The sequence below is a fragment of the Ciconia boyciana genome, chromosome 1 (genome assembly GCF_034638445.1).
Source record: "Ciconia boyciana chromosome 1, ASM3463844v1, whole genome shotgun sequence".
Lineage (NCBI taxonomy): Eukaryota > Metazoa > Chordata > Aves > Ciconiiformes > Ciconiidae > Ciconia > Ciconia boyciana.
In genome coordinates this window covers 53,489,027-53,510,854 of record NC_132934.1, presented here as the reverse complement: position 1 = coordinate 53,510,854, position 21,828 = coordinate 53,489,027, and the positions used below count along the sequence as shown (strand labels likewise).

Here is a 21,828-nt window from a genome sequence, read left to right as displayed (position 1 = left end):
AGCATTAAGTAAGTCTGTACTTGTCTTTTTAATAGAAAGGCAATTCAGTATGTGTATTTTGATGCCTTTCCTGTTTTGCAGTGTTCAGAGTGGTATCTTTCATTGATATATGTTCACTACTGACTTAACATGAAAATATTCTTCTTATTAGACCTGATTTGAAGGTTACTTAAATCTTGTTATTGCAATATCTTTAAAGATTTTTATTGATATCATCAATGCAAAAGCAAAAATATAAGGTTTCTTCATTAGCCTGATTTGGTATGCTGTTTTAGGATAGTCTAGGGTTTTCTAGGTTGGTATTATGACGATTGAAATAGTAGTCATGAAGAAACATTTTAAAGTAAACAAAACCAGTCATTAAAGAGATTTACACATAACAAGTAAATTAAATACATGAATGTAACAAATAAAGAAAATCTACTTAAGGACAAATCTGCATGTAGTTATGTAGCGTACATACTGAGGTGAAGTTAAGCCGTAAGTATGCTACAGTTTCACAAGTGTTATCTAAGTGTGTGCAGACCTTCTGAGTAGCATGAGGCAGACATGTAATGTAATGACTGACAAAGCTGACTTTGGTGCAAAGAATGAAAGAAGCATCATCTCTTTGGGACAGAGTTTTGTACAATCTGCACAGCTATAAAACCTTGCCCCCTGACTACATTTCCTAGATATTATGGTATTGCCTATAGTAAGTATTCTTCTTAGAATTATTCAGGACCTGTCTTGAGAGATCTCAAGGAGTAGCTTTGCAAGGTGCAGTCCAGGAAACCAAGGTACAAGACTCCCATAAGTGACTTATTAATTGCTGGCTACACATTCTGCCAGTAAGGCTGGAATTTGACTCCAGATTCTAACAAATGAGGTAGGGTATCCAGAGTGTGAGCTAGAGGTGCAATTCAGTCTGGGACTAAAACACCTATGCTTTCATCTCTCTATGTAAGAATCTCTGTCTGATTTGGATATCTAATCTCCCATCATGCTCAGGAGAGATATAGGATTCAATTCAGTTGCCTAAAAATAGGCATCTAATGTCATTTGAGGTGCCATAAAGGTGTCTTTGACATGCACATGGAGGCTGTCAGATATGATATATGGCATACACAGGGGAGACCTGCACTCTTCTGGATGGCAGCTGGAGGCCAGGTGGGATGCCCCAGGGAATCTCCAGTGATGGTGAATACCTGTGTTAAGGCAAGTGAACCAAGGGTGATGTGCACTGTTCTCTGGACTCTATTGATTGTATTGACTAGATCTCAATTGACTGTAATGGGAGCTTAGATACCTAGTGTAGATGTAAATAGCTATGCTGTAAATTTAGTTATCTAAATCTGGAACTGAATTTAATCCTAACTGTAGAAAAAAACAATTTTTTCTACAGTTTTTGTGCAAACTGTACTTTAGAGAGAAACAGACAGAGGGGTGCAGTAAACACAAACTGGTTTGCTGCATCTCTCAGCATATATTAATGAACAATTAGCATACTTTAACAACATAACATTTTGCAGGATGCAGAAAAGGTGCAAAAGGCTCCTCTAGTTAGCTACAAAGGCTCAGATGCTAGATTCCTGGGTAATTATGTAGAAAAATTACTGGCACATATTGACAGATGGACCTTGTTAACTCCAAACAGTATAGCAGAAGTGTTATGCTGTAGAGCACTAGAGGCTGCATGAGGTTCTGTACAGAATCCTTAGATTGGAAAGACATATTCAACTGAGACGTGTTTGTCTGAATTAATAATAATAATAATGTCAAAGCCCAAAATAATATAGCAGGTATTTTGTATCATCTACGTCAGCAGATGGTTGCATGTTAGCATGAACAAACAGAAAATATGTTTCTAGCTTCCATAATCATCTTTGAAAATCACTCTAGACTTATTTTATATCATTAACCCATATCTTCAGAGAAAATCATAGCTATTTATTGAGGGACACATTTTCAGAATCTGTGAGCATTTGCAAACTAAACTGATCTTAAAAAATGCTTCAGAACAGTTTGGGGTTTTTTTGGTTTGTTTCCTCCCTCTCTCTGCCCCCCACCAAGACCTTGCAGGTATTTATGTGAAACTTTTTAAAGATTTACAGTAGCTTGTAATACTACACTAAGGTGTAGTGAAATAGCTGATCATTCATAAGTTAGGAAAAGACGGTATGATGCATCACACTGCTATTCTGACTCCAAGAAAGGGGCACACAGTTGAAGCAGTGGCTGGAAACCTGACTGGACAAAGGCCAGAGCAGTTTTTGAAGCTGCTTAGGAAGATTGAGCTGGACCATCCCAGCTGCCTTTTTAGGTAGGAACTGTCTCAGTTTTGGCATAATCAGAGATCCTGCACATCATGTTACTTGGAGTGTCACCTTTTCAACTCAGAGGCTGAATTCCTGGAAAACCACAAAGACAGCATTGCTTGGGAAAGGGCCAGGAACATGTTTCTAAATGACCAGCGATCTTTTTCAGTTTTAGAAATAATTAGGTCATTGATGAATTTGTTGTCTAGCAAAAGTGTGCAGTTTAGGTTTAATTGGTACACATGAATATTTTTGGTCTGATCAGAGAGTTATTTTGGCTCAGGTCCCAAACAATGACTTTTAACCAGACTGTTTGATGCTGGAGTCTGTCCCTGTTCATTGAGTTCTCCCATGAAATTACTAACCCTAGGAGTCAGCCTTTCAAAGCAGAAGCTGTTTTTAATTATTAAAGAAAGTAAATCCCCTCAACAGACTGTAGATGAGTTCCAGATGAATGCCCAGATTTACTCTTTGCAATTTTTCTCAGTTTTAAGAGGACACAGTTAATTCACATGGTGCCCAACACAACTTTAACAAACAATCAACATTATGTCTATTTAAGTTTTTGTCTGACATTCCGATAGAAAGAGTGAATTTTTAGTGAAAACAGTCTAGTTCTGTATTTGTAACACAAACATTGCAGGGCTCATAAGCTAAAAATGAAATAGACCACAAACAAAATTAAAAATTACTCCACTGGGATAGATTGTATTTTAACAGGTAGTTCTAAGTAAGGGATGGTGAATAGGAAGATCTTATTGCTCCCACGGCAGTAATTTGGTCTTGACACTAATAAGTAGCAAATTCTTGACCTTTACAAATATTCTGACCTGTTAAGCCTGACATGCTAAAACAAGAAGAGTTAAAGCACCCTTTAGTCTCTTTTTCTATTTACTTTTCACAGCTTTAGTTATCTAAAGCAGCAGTTCCTGAGATGTTTTTCACTGTTGTGAAATAAATATACAGACAGCTATACACCTGGATGCAGGGCCTCCTCTGTTTTGGAGGAGACATTCAATGTTTCAGGTCATTGGTCTTGAAGGAGCAAAGAGCATCGTGGGGATAGGCTATTTTGAGTATGGAGTCAGATGAGTGCTGCAACAGACTCTTTAGCATGACATTGCAAACCATCAGTGGTCTGTGGCTTATAGTCCATGACATCAAGCACTAATATAGACTATGTCTATATTAATAAGTAGTGCAGTGCAATGGGAACAGGTCTGTGTAGTGAAAAAGTTGTTGCTGACCTGATGATCAGACTATATAGATTTCACTGGTTTTAATTTGGGCTAGCTTTAGTGTGGTCCTATGGTCAAAAGGCCATAAGGAGTTGGAGCACATTTTGTACAATCGTGTAATGTACCTTCTGGTATAGATCCACCCAAAAGAAATGAGTTTCTCATGCTCTGAAGCTGCTCTGCAATCCAAAGCACAGCCATTAAGTGGGGTCAAGGAAGAGGTTCACTTCAAAAGTAAATGTTTGATACAAACTAGTATCAAGTTTTTCACTATTCCGTGAAAACTCATGAAGAAAGTTTGATTTTCATGTTATGTTTTTTAAGCTGATGCTTTTCCCCTAAGCTTTTAGACATTTCAGTCTTCAAATACTTAAGGCAGCCCTTCATAAATTGAATAAACAGCAAAGGGTTGCTTTCGAGTGACGAGTGCTTGGTATTATTTTGTAAATTTCATTATACAGGCATCAGCGGTCTAATTGTTTTGCAAGATGTACCCAGCAATGCAGCTGGTGAAGAGCTCCCTTTCTTATCAAAAGATGATTGCAATTATTATATGGAAAGCTGTAAACCCCTATTTTATTTTGAATTAAATTGATTAGAATGAAGACATGCATTTGTTCTAGTAAAGATTAATCCAAATTTTGGAAGGAAATTATCTCTACACACCACAGCTTGTCATATGAAATGATTTTTACTAGTATAACCTTTGAGCCAAATAAAAATGGTAAAAAGAGAGAAACTCTAGGTAAATTTATTAAATGTCAAGTAATGAAAACTACACAAAAAGTCTGTATTTTTCACTCCAAACTTCTTTTTTCTTGTAGCCCAAGCAACGCACATCAATAGTATCTTCTCTGGAATTTCACCGAATGAATCACAGCCACAATTATTTTGAAATCAACTCATCCATTGGCTGTACAAGTTTTATTTCTACTCCTGCAATCGGTCCAGCTAATTATTCCTTTGGATCTTTGGAATACAGTGTTGAAGAGAGAGAACTTCCAGGTATAGAAAAAAAAAGCTTACTTTTCCTGTCAGCAAAGCCTTATAAAACTATAGGTCTGTGACTTTAAGCTGGAATTGCTGTTGTCTTTGGTAGTGAAATACATTTATCGTAAATACACAAAATTATTCCTGACTTCTTTCTGCTGCTCATAAAGGGTTCTCATATTTCGTGACCAATATTATTATAATATACTTTTTCCTGAATGTTATATTTTGAACAAACCAAACTTTGTTTTACAGAAATGCCTAGAATTTAGATATTGTAGTTTTTGAAATTATGATGATTCAGGTACACATCTACCTTCATCATTGTGTGGTCAGCATACTCTAATATGAATTTTAAGTTGGAAAAATGTAATTAGAAATCATTATGTAACCATCACTAAAGATGAAGAAGAGAAGATTTCTAAGTAACCTGATGTCGTTTCTGCAGTAGTAATGGGATTCATTAAAGCAAAACTTTAATATATTTGCTCTAATGATAAGAATTGAGTAGGGTGATAGTGTGATGGTAACTGTGAAGGTTTTATCTGTATATACATGTCTACATAATGAAAATGCTTTAAAAAGGATTAGAATATTTTCTTCTTCACAGATCAAAACTTCAGGAGCAAAAGTGTCAGTAAACCATACATTTAGCTACTTCTGTCCCTTCAGATTTCATATGCGAGTTGCTTTATTTAGGCTAAACTTGTAGCAGAAGAGTATAGTATTTGGGAAAGCTGATGTATTGAAACAAATGTCTATGATAGCTAGTTTGTGTGATCTGCAGATGGAGTTATTTCTTTTAAAGGGATACTGTATTTAAGATATAAATAGAATAGATTACTATAAAATAAAAAATAATACAAATGTTGAAATTCAGTACAAACTTATCAGTTGGCTTCTGTAGCATTGGTTTACAAATGAGAAGAATCCTCTACACTTCTGGTTGGTAGGGTCTGAAAATTCTGAAAACTGTTGCTTTTTAATGATAAAAAAAATAATAATTTTATAGTTAGGTCAAAGGAAAACTATATTGTTAAAGAACTGTTGTGAAATAAGTTAAGAGTGAGAAATCCTATCTGTTATGATGAAGAGAGAGTTAAAATGATCAGAAATTATTCTTATTGTTTTTCTTGGACTGGCTGTGTCATTATCTTTGAAACTAAAAGAATGTGCTTATATTCATGGGTACAGCAAATCTTTTCAAGCCTAACTGGAAATAATTCATTTGAATAGTATCTTTTATTCCTACGCCTGGGGTAATTTGATTCTTTAGGTTTTGGGGGTTTTTTTGTTGTTATTGTTTTTTGTACTGTAAATTCTCTTCAGTGATCACAATTTTATTCTGGGTAGTTGAATGATGCTAAATATGTCTTGATGTTTAAAAGCAAAAATAAGAAAACAGAAAGAACATTCATTGGAGTTAGGTAATGAACTTCTCCATATTTCTGCTGTTGCACAGTTCTGGTTAAGTTCTTCATAATATCTGGATTTGCTTTACTTTTATCTTCTTTGGTTAAATTTGCAATGGACTGCACTTAGTAACTTTTAATCACTACATTTCATTTGATCTGAAATTGGAACTATAATCTCGTGCTTATTAGAACTGTACATTTCTAATTTGTGGATGATTTGATTTATGGATTAAGTAGAAGCTGAATTTCCTCATGTCTCTGCCTAGAAAGCTAAGAAAAAATAACAAAGGCAAAATAACTAGTTCTGAAGTTCTGGGCATCTTCTACAAGTTTTTCAAGAGTACAGTTTACCATAAGTAAATCATTAATTTACCATCAGTAAATGAAATAATCATAGTAAAAATGCAATTCTGCCCCCCCCCCCTTCTCAGATGGTTTCTATCCTAGAATTATTTAAGTAATATATAGGATCACAGATTAGACACAATCTTAGTTTGAATGAAAAAAACATTTTATTTTGCTCATTAAGGTCCTTTTGACTCCTTAATGATAGGTGATACACTGTCATTCTGCAAGAGACAAGGAGTACTAATGTGTAAAGAGAACAGCAAAATCCAGAAAGAACAGATCAAAATTGTCTCTCTTGGAAAAGCCTCTGAGGCTTGTCTCTTACCTAGATTGATAAAAGTTGACCCTTGACTAATAATGGTCAGCAAGGAATAGCAGAAGCAGTGTTCTGCTACAGCTTTTTTTCTGCTTTAGCTAGGTGTTGTTTCACTGAAAGGTTCCTTGTTCCTTTTCCAGATCTACAGTGACAACAATTACAATTCATCATATGTCTTGATTATAGTCCTCTGAATTGCCAGCTTGTTCTGAAAATTCATGGAAGATCTGCACCTTAAAAGAATATTTAGTTCAATAATAATTGAGGATTTGTGCGCATTTGAGTGTTTCCTTCTATATTATATTCTTGAGCATTTATGTGCCTTGTGTTTCTTTAAAAAGAATCATCAGCAAAAAGCAACGAATTATTTTATCATGCTAATTGAGGTCAAGGGTATTCTGGCTGACCATAAAGAAACAATATACAGAAGGAACCCATTTTCATAGTAACTGCAGATAGTAGTTTTCTGTTGCCTTCTTTGAAACAATCAAAATGCTTTTTACAGGATTTCTAAATCAGGAACTGCCATCTAAATAAGTCATTAGTATTTCCCTACTTAATTTCAGTGCTTTTTATGTTTTCTTCAGGAAACTTGCAATGATTCATTATCATTCAGATGAGAGTGGGAGATGAATACAACAAAATAATTATTCTAATTCTAAAATCTTCATCATTTTACCTCTACCTCAATAGTCTGCTACCAAACAAGAATCAATCTCTTGTAACTTTTGGTGAATTAGAGAAAATCCCTTTTTATATTTGGGGATCACAGTTTTACTCTTTGTTTTTGCTAATTCCCTACATTCCCTGATTTGAAACAGGGATCCTGATTTTCAAGAAGTGTATTTCTATCAAGTAGAAAACCACTGAACTCAACCACAGCACTATGTTATCCGACTGACAGCATGTGACAAAATTTTCTGATTAATTAGCTGGAGAACGGTCCACATATAATGGTAAGTATGTGCTTTAGCTCTGGGATCAGACGGCCTTGTAGTGTAAACAAAACCATGTATGTTGCCTGCATGGATGGCAGAAGATACCTTAATATCAGGTTGCCTGCAACTAAAATGTAAGGATAAAGATTCTGTTACTTGTTTTGAACTTTAACTGGTGGAAGACCCTGCAACAAGTTGATGGAAACTCTTCTCTCACTCCAGTATACATAGGGCAGACTGTGAATGCAGCTTTGGCATGGCCTATTTTCACAGCTTTATTTGCAGCAAGAACATTGACTTCGTAGAAGCATTCTCGAATTCAGAGTGAATGATCATGCTTTTATAGCATTGCATTTCACCTCAAGTTGGAGGTCAGTGGATCCAAATAATGCCAGGTACTACCATTAAACTTTCTGTACTAAAAGTGAGTCCACTCCATTGCACAAGGAAGTCATTACTGTATGTAACTCTGTCATGGCAAGATGCTAGTCATTTTCTTGATCATCTGAATACGTGTTCGGTAGGTGTTTTGTATAACACAAATGAAAAATTAAAGACCTGATAATCAGGTGATGGTTTCGTTTGTGAGATGTTCCTCATAAAACTTTGACCATGAACAAAGACCACTACAAGTGCAAGATCATTCACTCCAGAAGAGGGCAGTCTGGGCTTTCAGGGAGATGCCTCTCTAATATCATAGCTCTATGCCTTGTTATATACATCCATGAAGTTCTTTTGAAACTGTAAATCTTAAAGGTTGAAGGTGGCAAAATCATGGCCATCTTGGTAATGTCAGTCTGGCGCAATCAACACTTGCAGCTGAAATTGTGACTCTGGATTATTTGATTTTTCATTTCTGCTTGATCAGTCAGAATAATGGATCTTTCTCTAACCCATATTAACTTCATTATGTCTTCTTGTACTGAGTATAATTGGGCTGTGAAATTAAAAAGACAGTTCTGCAGATATTCTTGTTCTGTTTCAGATCAGAAAATAGATCTGTACTCAAATGCATTTATGCAGCAAAAATGTCAGCAGTTGTCTGTAGGTAATCTCATTGCAATCTTTATTTTCAGTCTGTGAAAATCTTCACATTTTCAATAAATTCTGTATATCATTCATTGCAGAAGAACATACAGTTTTTCTCTCATTTTGTTGTGGTACCTAAAGGTATTTACTGAGTTTATCTCTTAGTTACAAAGTCTGTCTCCGCTGTAGGACCTTAATGTAGCTCTTACTCTTTTTACGTCTTGTTTTTTGACTTTGAGTAACATTATTTCGTTCATCTAAGAAGGCTACATTGTTCCTTAGAACAACCCAGAATGTAAAATTCAAGGATTCAGTCTTTAATATGTGGATTATCATTTTTTCTCTTCTACAACGAAAAAGTAATATTTGAGTCACACCTTAGATTTCTTCTCGAAGTGTCTTCAGATCTTTCTTTAAAGTAAATATCTGACCAAATTGGTTTGACTCACAAGCCCGATTTTTCTGAAGCAAAAGCAACCCTACACTTAAAGATAAGCCTGCACTATCTTCCTCTTTTGAGAGAATCAAGATATTCAGCATATTACTGTGGCTGTTAGTATTAGAAACTTGGTTCAGAGGTCTGGTCTAAAATTCCTGGCTATGCTGCATTCCCAGATACAGTCAAAATTTATTCTGCTGCAGGAATGTTCCTTTATGTGACATTAGCAAAGCTGCTATTTGAAGTAGGTCACATATTTGTCAACATTACTTTCTTATTCAAAAATGTAATTTATTAAGATCTGATATGAAAAGATCAAACTGTGATGTCTATCTAGACTCTTCAAGCCTTGTTTCTTCAATTATAAAAAGTTTTGGAATTACTAGAAGTGAAATACAATACCTTACTAATTACCAAAAGAACACATGGTTTTCCAGTGACGGTGAAAGGGGAAAATATTGGCATGTAATTAAATAAGCATAATCAACAAATGCTGGTAAATAAAGCATTCCCATCTCCTGTATATGGACACCTGCACCTCCGGTGAGGGAACATCTGAAAAAAAGGGTATTACGAGCCTGGACTGACCTATCATTGATTGAGAACTCTTTTCCAGATTAAATGCCTGAGAAGGTCAAATTCAAGCCCTCTTTTCTCTGGTTTTTAATTTTCCTCATCATCCTCTTGATTACTATACAACAAAATCTGCCAAGGCATTCTTCAAACCGGGTTAATTTGAGCCTTTTCATCTGTGAAGATTATCTGGTTTTTCCTTTCAATTTATAGCCAAGTTCAACTGAGTGCAATTAGTAAGACATAGTAGAGCTATTCCAGGAACTGCTCCTGGGGATCATACTCAGTACTGTCTCAAACAATTTCTTTTGTGTTCTAATTAAGTTGTCCAGCAGATGTAGCATGTTAAGGTCTCCTTATGTTGCCCTTCTTTTTGCTGTTTCTAATTCCAGCCTTTGCACATTTATCCAAGGCAAAGATACAGTCTGTCCCACAGGAACAGAGAAATGTAGGGTTAATTAATAATATAAACTTCCATTTGTTAACTATTACTGTCTTTACACCTTCCATTTCAAAACATACTTCATGAAGCTCATTGTAATTATATCTCACTGTTACAAATATGTCAACATGCAGTGCCTGATGTCCAAAAATCTGATAGCAGAAAGATCAAGTGAGGCGATGCCTGGAAAGCTGTAGATGAAACTGACTCCTGTCGATCCACTGAAAAGCAATATATCTTTTTGCAAGAAACTGATCTGCTGTACTAGTGCTTGCAGGAAATGTTAGATACAATAAGCCCCTAAATCCCATGCCACCTGAACTTAAAAATAATCTTGTTGGAGATAGTTACATTTTCCCAACTTAAACTTAATGACAGTGCTACCTAGCTCTTCAGTAATGCCCATGCAGTGTTACCTTTCAGTCTTTTCTCAGGCTTAAATGAATTATCTGGGCTAAACCCACTTAGTAGCTGCTCTCCAAACATACTGTCTCACATGTCACTAACTATGTGGACATTCTGATTGCTAAGTCAATAGTAAACTAATATGATAATAAAACAGTTAGAGCCAGGCATATTGAAGGAATAAAACTGCAGATGGGTCTCTAAGCCCTGTTGTCAGATATAGCATTGGATGTGTTAAAACAAGAAATGACATGAACAGCTAATCTCTTTTCAAATTAAATTCTGAACCATCTGACCACATGTGGATAGGCATGTGTTGAGCAATGTGTGTGCCTGTCTTTTATTCAAATGGCTATTCTTCAGAGGATTTGCCCCCCCCCCCCCCCCGCCTTATTTCCTTACTATGAATAAAGCCAATTAGCAATTGTTGACAATACAGGGGAAAAAAAATCCTATGTAATATGTAAAATACATTTACTAATTTTGAAAGCCTAAACTCTTAGGCCTCAATCTGGCAAGCAGGAAGGTAGGAAATAGAGCAATGCTGCGATGATGCTGGAGATGATTAGAATTTCTTAGAGACTGTCCTAAAATTGGGGAAGATTCCCTCAGGATCCTTAGGAACACTACGTGTTACACTACAATCAGCTTCAGGTATTAGCTATTTCTTTGACTCTTTTTTTTGCCCCTAAAGTAAACATAAAGTAATGTGTGCATGTCTATTTGCATTATTAAAATCTATTACACTTCATTTAGTTGCACACATCCTCTTCTTTGTGAGATGACAGAACAGACATGTAACAGTGGTTCATCACATCATAAAATGTTTTCCTGAAGGAACATCAGATACTACAACAGTAATCCTATAATGAGTTTTTAAAGAGCTTCTTTGGAGGAACAGGTTATGAATGTAATTGTTAGAAGCAATATAATTTACATTTTTAATTATATATATCTGATGTGCATTTTTCCAGTTACAATAATTATCCTGACATGTAAGGTCAAAAGAAAAAATATTTTCTGTAATGTTTCATTTACAATTCTTAGCCATTTCTAGAAGCACAGTAACTATAGGCAATACTCATATTTATCTGATTGTCATCTTAGTCAACTCTTTGCTTTGCAGTTTGGGGTTTTTTTAGTAAGCTCGAGGCAAAATAACTCCTTAACTTGTAGTGGGACCATTTGCAGAGACAGATTGTTTTCGTCTTTAGGCTGTCAGCATGCCTTGTATTGTTCCCTTATCTTTCCTTTGGATATTTTGTAAGTAAGATTGACCAAGCTCTGGAGGGATGCTCATGAAAACTTCTTCAGTCAGAATAATGGCCATTGCAAGATGAGGGCAATGAGAAAAGAGCGCTAGGATGTTTTGGTCTTCAGTTCCTCACAGTATTGTTTGTGGTACAGTTTTCTTTCACTCTGTGAATGCATTTAGACTGATTGTAGCCTTATTTAGAATATTCTATCTTCAATTTCAATCTAGCTTTTCTGCTTCTTCTCCTTGCCAGAATGTTTGTGTCTTTTAGAAAGCTTTCTGCTCACCAGCTATATTTCTGAGCCCTATGTGAGATGATTAGAACTGAAGGAAATGGCAAAAACGTGCCTGTTTTTTAAAAAAAACTTTCAGTCCTCCAAGCATACTTAGTGACCTCCAGTTTAAAAAAACCCAAACAACTCTCTGTATTACATACCAACCAGTAACAAAAAGAATTTTATCTGTTTTCTTTTCTCCTAAGACCATTCTGAAATAAAAGATAATTTTTATTTCTCTTTCTTACTCTCTGTATGTGTAACTCAACTACATCTTTTTCTATTTGCTGTTCTTTGCTATCCAATTGTAATGCTACTATCATTTGCTGTAATAAATCTCACATTTTATGTTGTTCCACACTGTATAAAAAAATGGTCTATATGAGTGGGAAAACACCCAGATACACCTTCTGTACCTTTGGTGAATATCCAACAACTAGGGTAGAGTCAGTCTTACTCATTAGCTAATTAACTAGGTATTTTATAACCAGCTCTAGTTGAACAATGTAAAAGAGACACATATCAGAGTACATTGCAGGTGGTAGTATTCTTGTGGAAAATGAAAGTTTGATGCCATTTAGTGAAAGGAGAAAATTGAACCCAGGTCTCCCTCATTCTGGAATAGCTGCTATTTTGTCTAAAATGGAGATGACACCATGGGTTCCAGAATTTTGATTCTAGCTTTGAAAACGTTTTTTTCAGCAGGAATTAGTCAATGAATCTGAGACACTTTCATGAATGGTTTCAGAATGACTGAATAAATCTTACTATAAACCAAGATGAAATATTTACATCTGTTTTTTCCTATGTTATTGAATAACTTCTATACAGTAGCTAGTTTGATAATTTGTAATTAGATAAGAATTCAAAAAGATACTGGCAAGTTTGAAAAAAAATTAAAATATTCCTTGCTCTCAGGAGCATTTCTCGCTTTGGTAGAAATAAATAATTGCACAAATTCAGGATATAACAAATAATATAAATTGAAACTGTCAAGAGGTTTCTTTGAAAATCTGTAGAAACACTATATGTTATACCTAATTTTAGACTTGGTTATACAAATTCTCTATATGCGTGTTCATTTTGTATTTCTAGTTGTAATGTAGCTCTAATTGTAAAGTTGTATAAATTGCAAGGATTTTTTTTTTCCATTTCTAATTTTTACATAGTGAGAGGCTCATCTTCATAGAGTTATGCAGAGGATTCACTGAGAGTTTGGACTTATTCAGATGAAGAAGATAGGGGCAGATGGCCACGTCTGTGGAAGATACAAAGCTGTACTCTGAAAATATGTCAGAACTGTCAGAGACCCAAATGAATAAATTCTCATAAGTTTAACAAAAACAGAAGGACATAAAATAAAAGGCATTAGAAAGGTTGGCCTGAGTAAGAGTAAAGTTTTATCTACCCTGTATCATATTTGACAGTGACCAAATATGAATGCCTTGGGGAAATGTGTAATTGCAAAAAAAATGCATAGTGACACCTCTTCAGAATGTCGTTACAGCCTTTAACTATTTGCAGCCCAAGGTCCTCCTAAGCCCGAGGTCCTCCCGGATGTTTCCTATGTATTACGTAACGTTAGTAGATTTATGTTCTATGGATTTATCCATTCTCCATTGAACCCATGTATAATTTTTGTACCCACAAGATATTATTGTGAGGAGTTCCACACTTAACTAAATATCTAATCCCCATGAGGGAGTTGCACCTTTTGTTTCCAGTCATTTAAAAATTCAGAAGGCTGAAAAGTGGGTCCGTTGTTTATGTTCTAGAGCTTTCATTTGTGTTACTTGCACCCAGCAGATTGTAACACCATCTGATGCCAATTTTCTGCATTTCAGCAGCACTGTACAGAGAACTAGATTCTTAGTTCTGAGACATAGAGAATCATTGAGACATAGAATCATTTTCTTTTGAATTGTGGGTTCTTTTTCTAGTGATGGATATTTTTCTTATATCAAGAGAAGCCCTTTGTTAAATCATTTGAAAAAAAAGACTCATTTCCACTGTTGTTGATGTTTTGTAGAGCTCATTAGTGGCTATTTACTGTTTGTACATTTACAAGAATGAAAGTATTGAAGATTTACTCTGTAGCGGTATTATTTTTGTATGTTATTTCTTAATATTTAAGTTATGCTGAAGTACCCACTTAAGAAGAACTCTGGGTTGATCTCGTACAGCTCACAAGGAATAATATTACTCATCTCCTAAGGATTTTTTTTTAAGAAAATATTTAAGAATTGCTGTCTCCAGACATATCTCATAGGAATAGCAGGATTCCCTATAATCCTCCTTCCTCAGAATCGATGTTGGCAACATACATCTCGTGTCATCAAAAAAATCAAACATAGAATTCTACATACTCTTACCAAGGAGTTTGTGTCACACTTCTGATGATCAATCATTTTAATGCTATCTGCAGTCTCTTTTTTAATGTATCGGATACCTTGTAGCTTTGATAATAAGATCCGTGCTTCTGGTATCAGTAGGCTTTAAGTGGCTGTAGAGAAGTATGTCCTTTGCACAATTGTTTGCAAGATGCTTACTTGTCAAGAAGAATCTCCATGCAAAACCTCAACCTATATGTGAAAACCCAAACACATATAAAAAATAATTTAATCATAGCATTTTTAGTACGTCTTTAATTAAAATCTAGTTTAGTTTAAATTCAACTTAGTTGAATTCTCTGGGGCCCAGTATGCTTGCTTTTTTAAATTTAAATTTCAGTTTTTCTTCAAATGTAATGCTCCCGTAACAGCTTTTCATTTATCAAGGTATCAGAGAGAGAGAGAGAGAGAGATTCATGCTTGAGACCTGTCTTGTTAGTGTTACGCTTAGCTTACATGAGCTGTAATCAGGAGAAAGGTAGATGTAGGTTTATTCCATTTTAATGTTCACTGGATTCCATAGAATACTATAAAACAATACCATATTTCAATAATAATTCAATATTTTGATAGAAATAATTAAATAACAAATTAGAAGTTAATTTACTTTTTTACTATTTTTGGTGTTTCCCATAGCAGGACAGTGGGGTTGTTGTTGGAGATTTTTGTTTCTGATAAATGGGTTTAAATTATGAAAAATCTACATTTACCTATGCAACAGGCCACTAAGAGGCAGTTTAATATTGTTATTACTAAGGCAAAAGTAAAAACCAGGTATCCTTCAAATGAGTCCTGTATATCATATACTTGCTGGATCTTAAAATTTTGTCTTAGAATGTTTAGTGGCACCTTGAAAATGGTGGAAGAACAAATCATGTATTTTCTACCAAAAAAAGTCAACAAAGGTATAGCACTCTCATTGAAGCCCATCTTTCCATTTAATTTCAGCCAGAAGGAATTGGCTCTAAAAAAGCTCTAATTGTCCCTTTTACCATGTCAAATAACAGAAAGCCTGACTATGAAATACAGGGTTTGTAAAACCAAGCTTATTGTTTTGCTTTTCTTTTCTGAGATAAATCCCAGCAAAGCCAATTGTTAAAACCTTAAATTATTCGAATCGCTTGCTGTTTATTCAAGCAATTAGAATAACCCTACCTCCTTGCTAGCTTGCTTGCATCCCTCTGAAAAAGTGAGACGATACTCATAATTGCCCTCTTCTCCCTCCTCCTTAGAAGGTATCCTATGCCATCTTCATAGGCAAGAGAAAGGCGACAGTGAAAAAAGAAATAAATTGGATAACAAAGTAAAAAAGAAAAATACTGCTAAAAATACAGTTCAGGGAACAGGGAAGACTGTTTTTCCCTGTATTACCAGGCATTTTTCACAAAGGTAAAACATGCATTATTTCTCTTGAGCAACATAGACTGCATGGACTATTCTACCCCAAGCTTTTTTGTAGCTTAGGAGGTAGTTTTCTATCATGACCACAGAATAATAGATATTCATAACTTTTTTTTTTTCTTTTTCATATCGTAAAATGATATATGGTCTGTCCATCTTTTCTTTCCCTTTCTGAGTGATATACTCCCCTTTGGAGCTTACCATACTTTAATAATTCCTATAGGCAACCCCCCGCCCCGCAGTGATGTCATTCCAAGTCAGTGGAACTGACAGCCTATATCTGCCTACATGGTGTGTCTACGTGTTGTCAGGGGAAGTTCTCCTTGGACAGTATATCACTTCGAAGTACTCAGAGAATTTAGGCAGGCAGCTATGTTTTGGTAGTTTAACAAGTAGCTGGTCCTCACCTCATCTGCTGTATCTTCATGCTTTTACTCTACAGCAAATGTTGAATTAATCTACTTCACAGTGAAATAGAGCTGGAGTATCCTTCCCTACCATCCATGTAGGAGTGCTAAGAATATACTCGTGGCCAGTTAACACAAGAGCATTGGTGCTCAAGTGACATGTTGCCCCTTATCATGTAGCTATACTTAAAAAAGGATGGGAAAATGGAAATATCACTAATCTCAATTAAAGGTGAGCAGCACCAAAGCACTAAGTGCCTTGCCTAATTTTGAAGAAAAATTTTGGAACAGACCTTTTTCAAGTTCCAATTAAATGTCATAATCAGACTTATGATTATTTCAGGAAATAATCAGACTTATGATTATTTCAGGATTTCAGAGAATTCTGAACTGATATATTCTTTCTCTCAAGAACATTCTTCCACAGTATAGCAGCAATTGAAACATCACCTATAGCAACAGTAGCCATGGGGAAATATTTCTTCTCCAGCAGTGAAAGCAAACCACTATCACAAAAGGTAGTACATACAATAATATCAAAGCAAGAATATCTCATGATTGTGCTTACCTGGAGTCTTGATGAAGTATACACTCTTAATGCATATTTCAGTTTTTTAGATTTTTAAATGACACTCTTTGAGTTTAATAATGTCATGTATTTTGGTCTAGACTACTTTGCCTCTTATTACTCCATGGGTTATATTGGGTCGCCTTAAATATTTATATCACCTACATAAATAATCAGCATAATTACTTTAGAAAGTATCATATAGTTGTTTCCTTTCTCCACCTTTTGGGATTTAAATAATCACAGATTTTTATGTCTTGAACCATTTTTTAAACTTCTCATTATAATTAGGTATTGTGTTGTGTTTTCCTTATGAGAGCTGTATTTCTTTTTATGGGAGCTATATGCACTCTTCTTAGGACTTACAAACCAAGTTTGGTTATTGGATATGCACTTTTCTCCTGTTCTCTTCTTTTGTGTCACAACCAATAAGACCACTCATGCTACTAAACACCATATTCATATACTGATACCAAGCTACAATAATTTCAACCAAAGAAAAACCCACCCATCAGTCTGTGGTATAATTAAGTTCTGCCTCAACACCAGAGACAATAGATCTTGTACAATTAGCATCCTATCTGTAAGCAAATTAAGCTTAAAGAATTGATTACTAAATGCTGTCATTAAAGTAGTATTAGGAAAACAATACACAAAATGGTAAAAGGACATTAACTGTATTTCACAGCTATTAGTAATTTTAATCCCAAATCTGATAACCCAAGGATAACAACACTGATAATACAGGAAAAAAAAAGTTTCTAAGAAAATAATTTTTCATCTAATAGAAATAGCATTCATTATACCCCTCATTTATTCCCTGGCAACTTGAGAGCTAAGCTTGAAATAAACTAAAGATATGGCAGTAGGTCCAGTGGTTCTCTTAAGTAAATGTCAATGATAAGATTATACTAAATCTGATGAGAAATTTAAAAGTATTTTGTATTCTGACTTACGAATACTGTCACCTGTCAAAACTGTGTGAGAAAGAGAATAAGAAAAATGAGAGAGGTAGGTCAAAAACAGGAGAGAGAAGAGAAAGAGAAAGCAAATAGTCAATAGCTTGGTGGCTAGGACACATAAAAGAATTTTAATTACAAGCTGTAGTTACATATTCTATATTATTCTTTGAAGTCACTGTATAGACCAAAATGTGCAGATATATTTTGCAAAATAAAATACTTGGTAAGATATCTATGGCTATGACTATCTTCAGAAGATGTCATAGAATATTTGATACTGACGATATATGCAATTCAGTAAGAAAATGTGTTTAAAATGCTGATTACCAGTTAAAATTCTCTAGGGGCCTGATCCAATGCTTATTGGTATTAGTGGAAATATTCATACTGAGTTTGGCAGATTTCAGATAGAATCAGGCTCCAACACATTAAAAATTACTAGTGTGGAAGAGCTTTTTCTTTCTAAAAACACTGGAGGCAAATACATTCGTTCAAAACCAGTGGGATATCATTCTGAACTAAATCTATAATACTAAAGTAGAACATGTGCATGATAGGTCTGAACAGTGATTTGAAACAGATTTGAATTGGACTGGCACAGTTAACTGACAAGACTTGGGATTATTCTGTGCTCTAAAAAACCATTTAAATCTGCATGCTTTATTTTTTTCTAAGGCTAGAGATCAATTTGGGGCATTTTAGCACAGTACATCACTTATTTCTGTTTCAGATTCTAAAAATTGCTTTGAAGTATATGCCAGAAGCAAAATTATTTCTGCCCGTAGATGAAATAACTCATTCTCTGTGGCTTCCTCAGATGTGGAGTCAATCTCTGCTCAGGAAAAATATCACTTTTAAAAATAGAATAATATGTAACTCCTAATTTTAAGTTTAGCACTTAGCATTCAGAAAACATTACGGGCTAAATTGTGGCACATAGTCACAAGCTCTTCTGATGGAGATGCATCAAAGATGATCTGTCTCAGTTGGACACAATCTGCTCTGGGAAATAAGAGAAAGAGGAGGGTCTGTTGTCCATTGCATGTTATGCCAATGAAGGAGTTTACTCCAATCCTTCTGGATAGGTGGTTATTAGAAAAGCATCGGGGTATTAGAAAAATTTGTTCAATTTCCAGTATTTTTGACCCTTTCTTAAGAGTGCAAGTCCATGCAAAATAATTTGAGCCTGTTACCTCCTTGCCTGGTGTTCTCAGATAGGTAATGTATAACACACCAAAAGAAAAGAGGATTCGTTTATCTCTTCAGTCTCTAGCATGAAATGAGTTCAGGGAGAGTTGCTGTCTGCTGTTCTTGAACAGCTGTCTTGCTAGCTGGTGTAAGGTCTTATGGCAGGCTTTCACACATACACAGAAGATCAGGAGCAGTACACAGTCTGGCTCTGTGTAGATTCAGATCAGTATATAAATAGAAAATGCAGAATTATGTTGTATTTGAAAGAGACATCTAGTTCAGACCATCACAGCTATGGTCACATTACTACTATCTGGTTTTCAGAACATTTTCTTACCAATTTTCTGCATAACTCTGAAATCTGAAATATTATGAGGTCATTGCAATGAAACGTTGTGTCATCATCTCTGTTGCTGAGGCATTCAGGGTCATTTATATCTTCCTATGTTAGTACGGATTATAAGAAGATTTCATATAAAGTGAAGGCAGGGCATGTTATCACTAAGGATAGGATCTGTGAATCATGCTGGAGACTGTTCTAGAGTTGTCCAGGATACCAAAAGGGTTTCATCAGTGGCTAAAGTGGATCTTTGAAGCTATTCATTTTGCCACCCTTCTATTCACAACCTTCCCACATTTAGTGCAAATCCCACCCCAGATTCAGTGCAAATTCCACAATCCCTTCCTGGTTTGAGGTTGGGAGGACACATTTTCTTTTAATGACACGTCATTGGAGCTTTTGTCTGCATAAAATATTAGTGAATTTGGTTGATGATATAAATGTAAAGTACAGTTGAGAATAAATATATTAACACGTGGAAATTAATCCAACATTCTTTTCTGAATGTCCAGATTTCTGGAATGAGTAAACTGGATGTGCTGCTAAATGCTTTACAATACTATGTATGAGGAAGTGTAATAGGATAGAAGAAGCTTATCCAAAATTTGAAAGCTGTTTGCATTGTTTCATGGTATGTGGCATAATGTTTGGGAAAGGAAAGTATATAGAATATGCTCTTATAGGATTATCTTTTGGTGACTTTGAACTTCTGTCTGGACCCAGAAATGCATAGTAAATGTGAAGGCTCTTTTGAAAAGTGTGGTTAACAATAGAAATGTACCTTTCCGATGAGGTATTTACTAAAGCTGTTGGAAGCTCAAAGCCTGAATAAGCAAAACAGATGCAAAAGTTGTCCCAGTTACAGTTCAAGTGTGATTCTGCATATTTTTTTATAATTAGATAGCATATTGGAATTATAGAATTGTGATAAAGAAAGATTTGGTGAAAACTGTGCTGCCCTGATATTTTGCAAAGAGTTACTGAAAATAAGTTAAGTGTGAAGCATTTCCCAGATGGTAAAAATTCACTCCAAGGAATTTAAATTGATACTCAAAATGTTGCTGTGTTCATGAAGCTCCTTTTGCATCTTTAAAAAGAAAATTGCAATGTACTCTAATCACTGCCAATTGTACTGTAATTTATTACAGGGAAGATTAAATGAACACAAAAATTGCAGGTGGAAATTTGATCTCTCCCTGCATTAAAAACTTGCAGTATAATATTCTCATCTTTCCAGTTTTGACCTATTTTTGCTATATTATCATGAAACTGAGCTTTCTTCAGGGAAGTATCAGTAAAACACCATGCCCTTATGAAACAACTGTCAGTGTTAATTTAGTTACAGACACATTTCCTTCAGTGTAAGCAAGATTTCTTATAATCTCTTGATAGTCTAGTAAGTCTTAGTTTCTAAAAAATATTTTTAATCACAGGATTTGTTATTGTGTTTGAAATAAATATTGAGTCAGTTTAGGATAACAATCTAATATAAACCTTTCTTCAAATTCCTTAACATTGCAGTAGTCTTAACGGTTTAAATTGTTTTGCTGTCTAAAGTACTCAATAGAGGGTTACCACTGGACTTTTTTTTTTTTCCAAATTTTGCATAACATTTTGTTATCTAACATTTGATATGTGCTTTATGCAAACTGAGTCAATGCAAGTAATGCTTACTTGATTAAAGAGCAGAAACATACAGATTTAATTTGGTATTATCGGCATAATAATCAGAACTAATTCGTATAATAAATGGCACATCCTTTGTCAAATGTGACTTACATTGAAAAAACAAGATTAAGTACCTCCATAATTAAAATATCTATAAACACAATGCAGAGAAAGATTTTTCTAAGTTAGGCAAGTACTTGTACATGCTCCTGCATAGACATACCCTGTTTTCCCAGGATTTCCAACACAGAACTTCAATGTTTTATGAAAAACAAACAAGAGCAAAAGGACTTCAGCTGTGACTGATCCTAATTCTCTCCTTGCTCATGCATCATTCAGAAGCTGATCACAGTTTCACCCATATAGGTCACAATAGTTTGTCTATCTAAAATGCTAAGCAAGGGAAGTATATTGTTTAATTTCTGTGGCAGAAAAATATGTGATGCTGCTCATAATCTGCTGAATAGTTCCATTGTGAGGAAACAGTCCATAGGTAGCTGCCTGTTAGTGGTAGTTAAAATGTGTTTCATGATATTTGGATCAAAGCATTTGTATGAATGACTGTGCTTCTAATTATTAATTTATTTCTGTGCATTTTGCAAGGAGAATTATTGCATACATTTCTGTGTACCAATAGTATAGCACTGTGAAAGCAAGCAATATAAGCCTTTCAGTTTGTGATACTGAGAAATGAAGGTGCTGTTTAAAGAAGGTTGTTCTGGTTCTGTTTTTTTAAAGCTGACAGTAAAATACTAGAGGAAAAGCTGAAAAATTGAGAGATGAATCCAATTCATTTTATAAAGCAGCCGAAGATGAGGTTCTCACAGCAACCATATTTTAAAATAAAAAAAAATAATACAGAAGTATTAATTTCCATTTCTCTTAAAAGCTGAAATATGGATCCAGACTTCTTGAGCATTTATATCAAATAAAGAGAGCAA

At 34.9% G+C, this 21,828-nt stretch overlaps 1 protein-coding gene across 4 annotated transcripts in view; it reads left to right on the top strand.

The window, feature by feature from the left end:
* ANKS1B (ankyrin repeat and sterile alpha motif domain containing 1B) overlaps positions 1 to 21,828 on the top strand; it is a 448,570-nt gene that overhangs the window by 174,545 nt on the left and 252,197 nt on the right. For all 4 annotated transcript variants that reach the window (XM_072866003.1, XM_072865996.1, XM_072866022.1 and 1 more), the window contains one exon: positions 4,360 to 4,540. In XM_072866003.1, the coding sequence (XP_072722104.1) occupies positions 4,360 to 4,540 (181 nt within the window). The remainder of the gene's footprint in view (positions 1 to 4,359; positions 4,541 to 21,828) is intronic.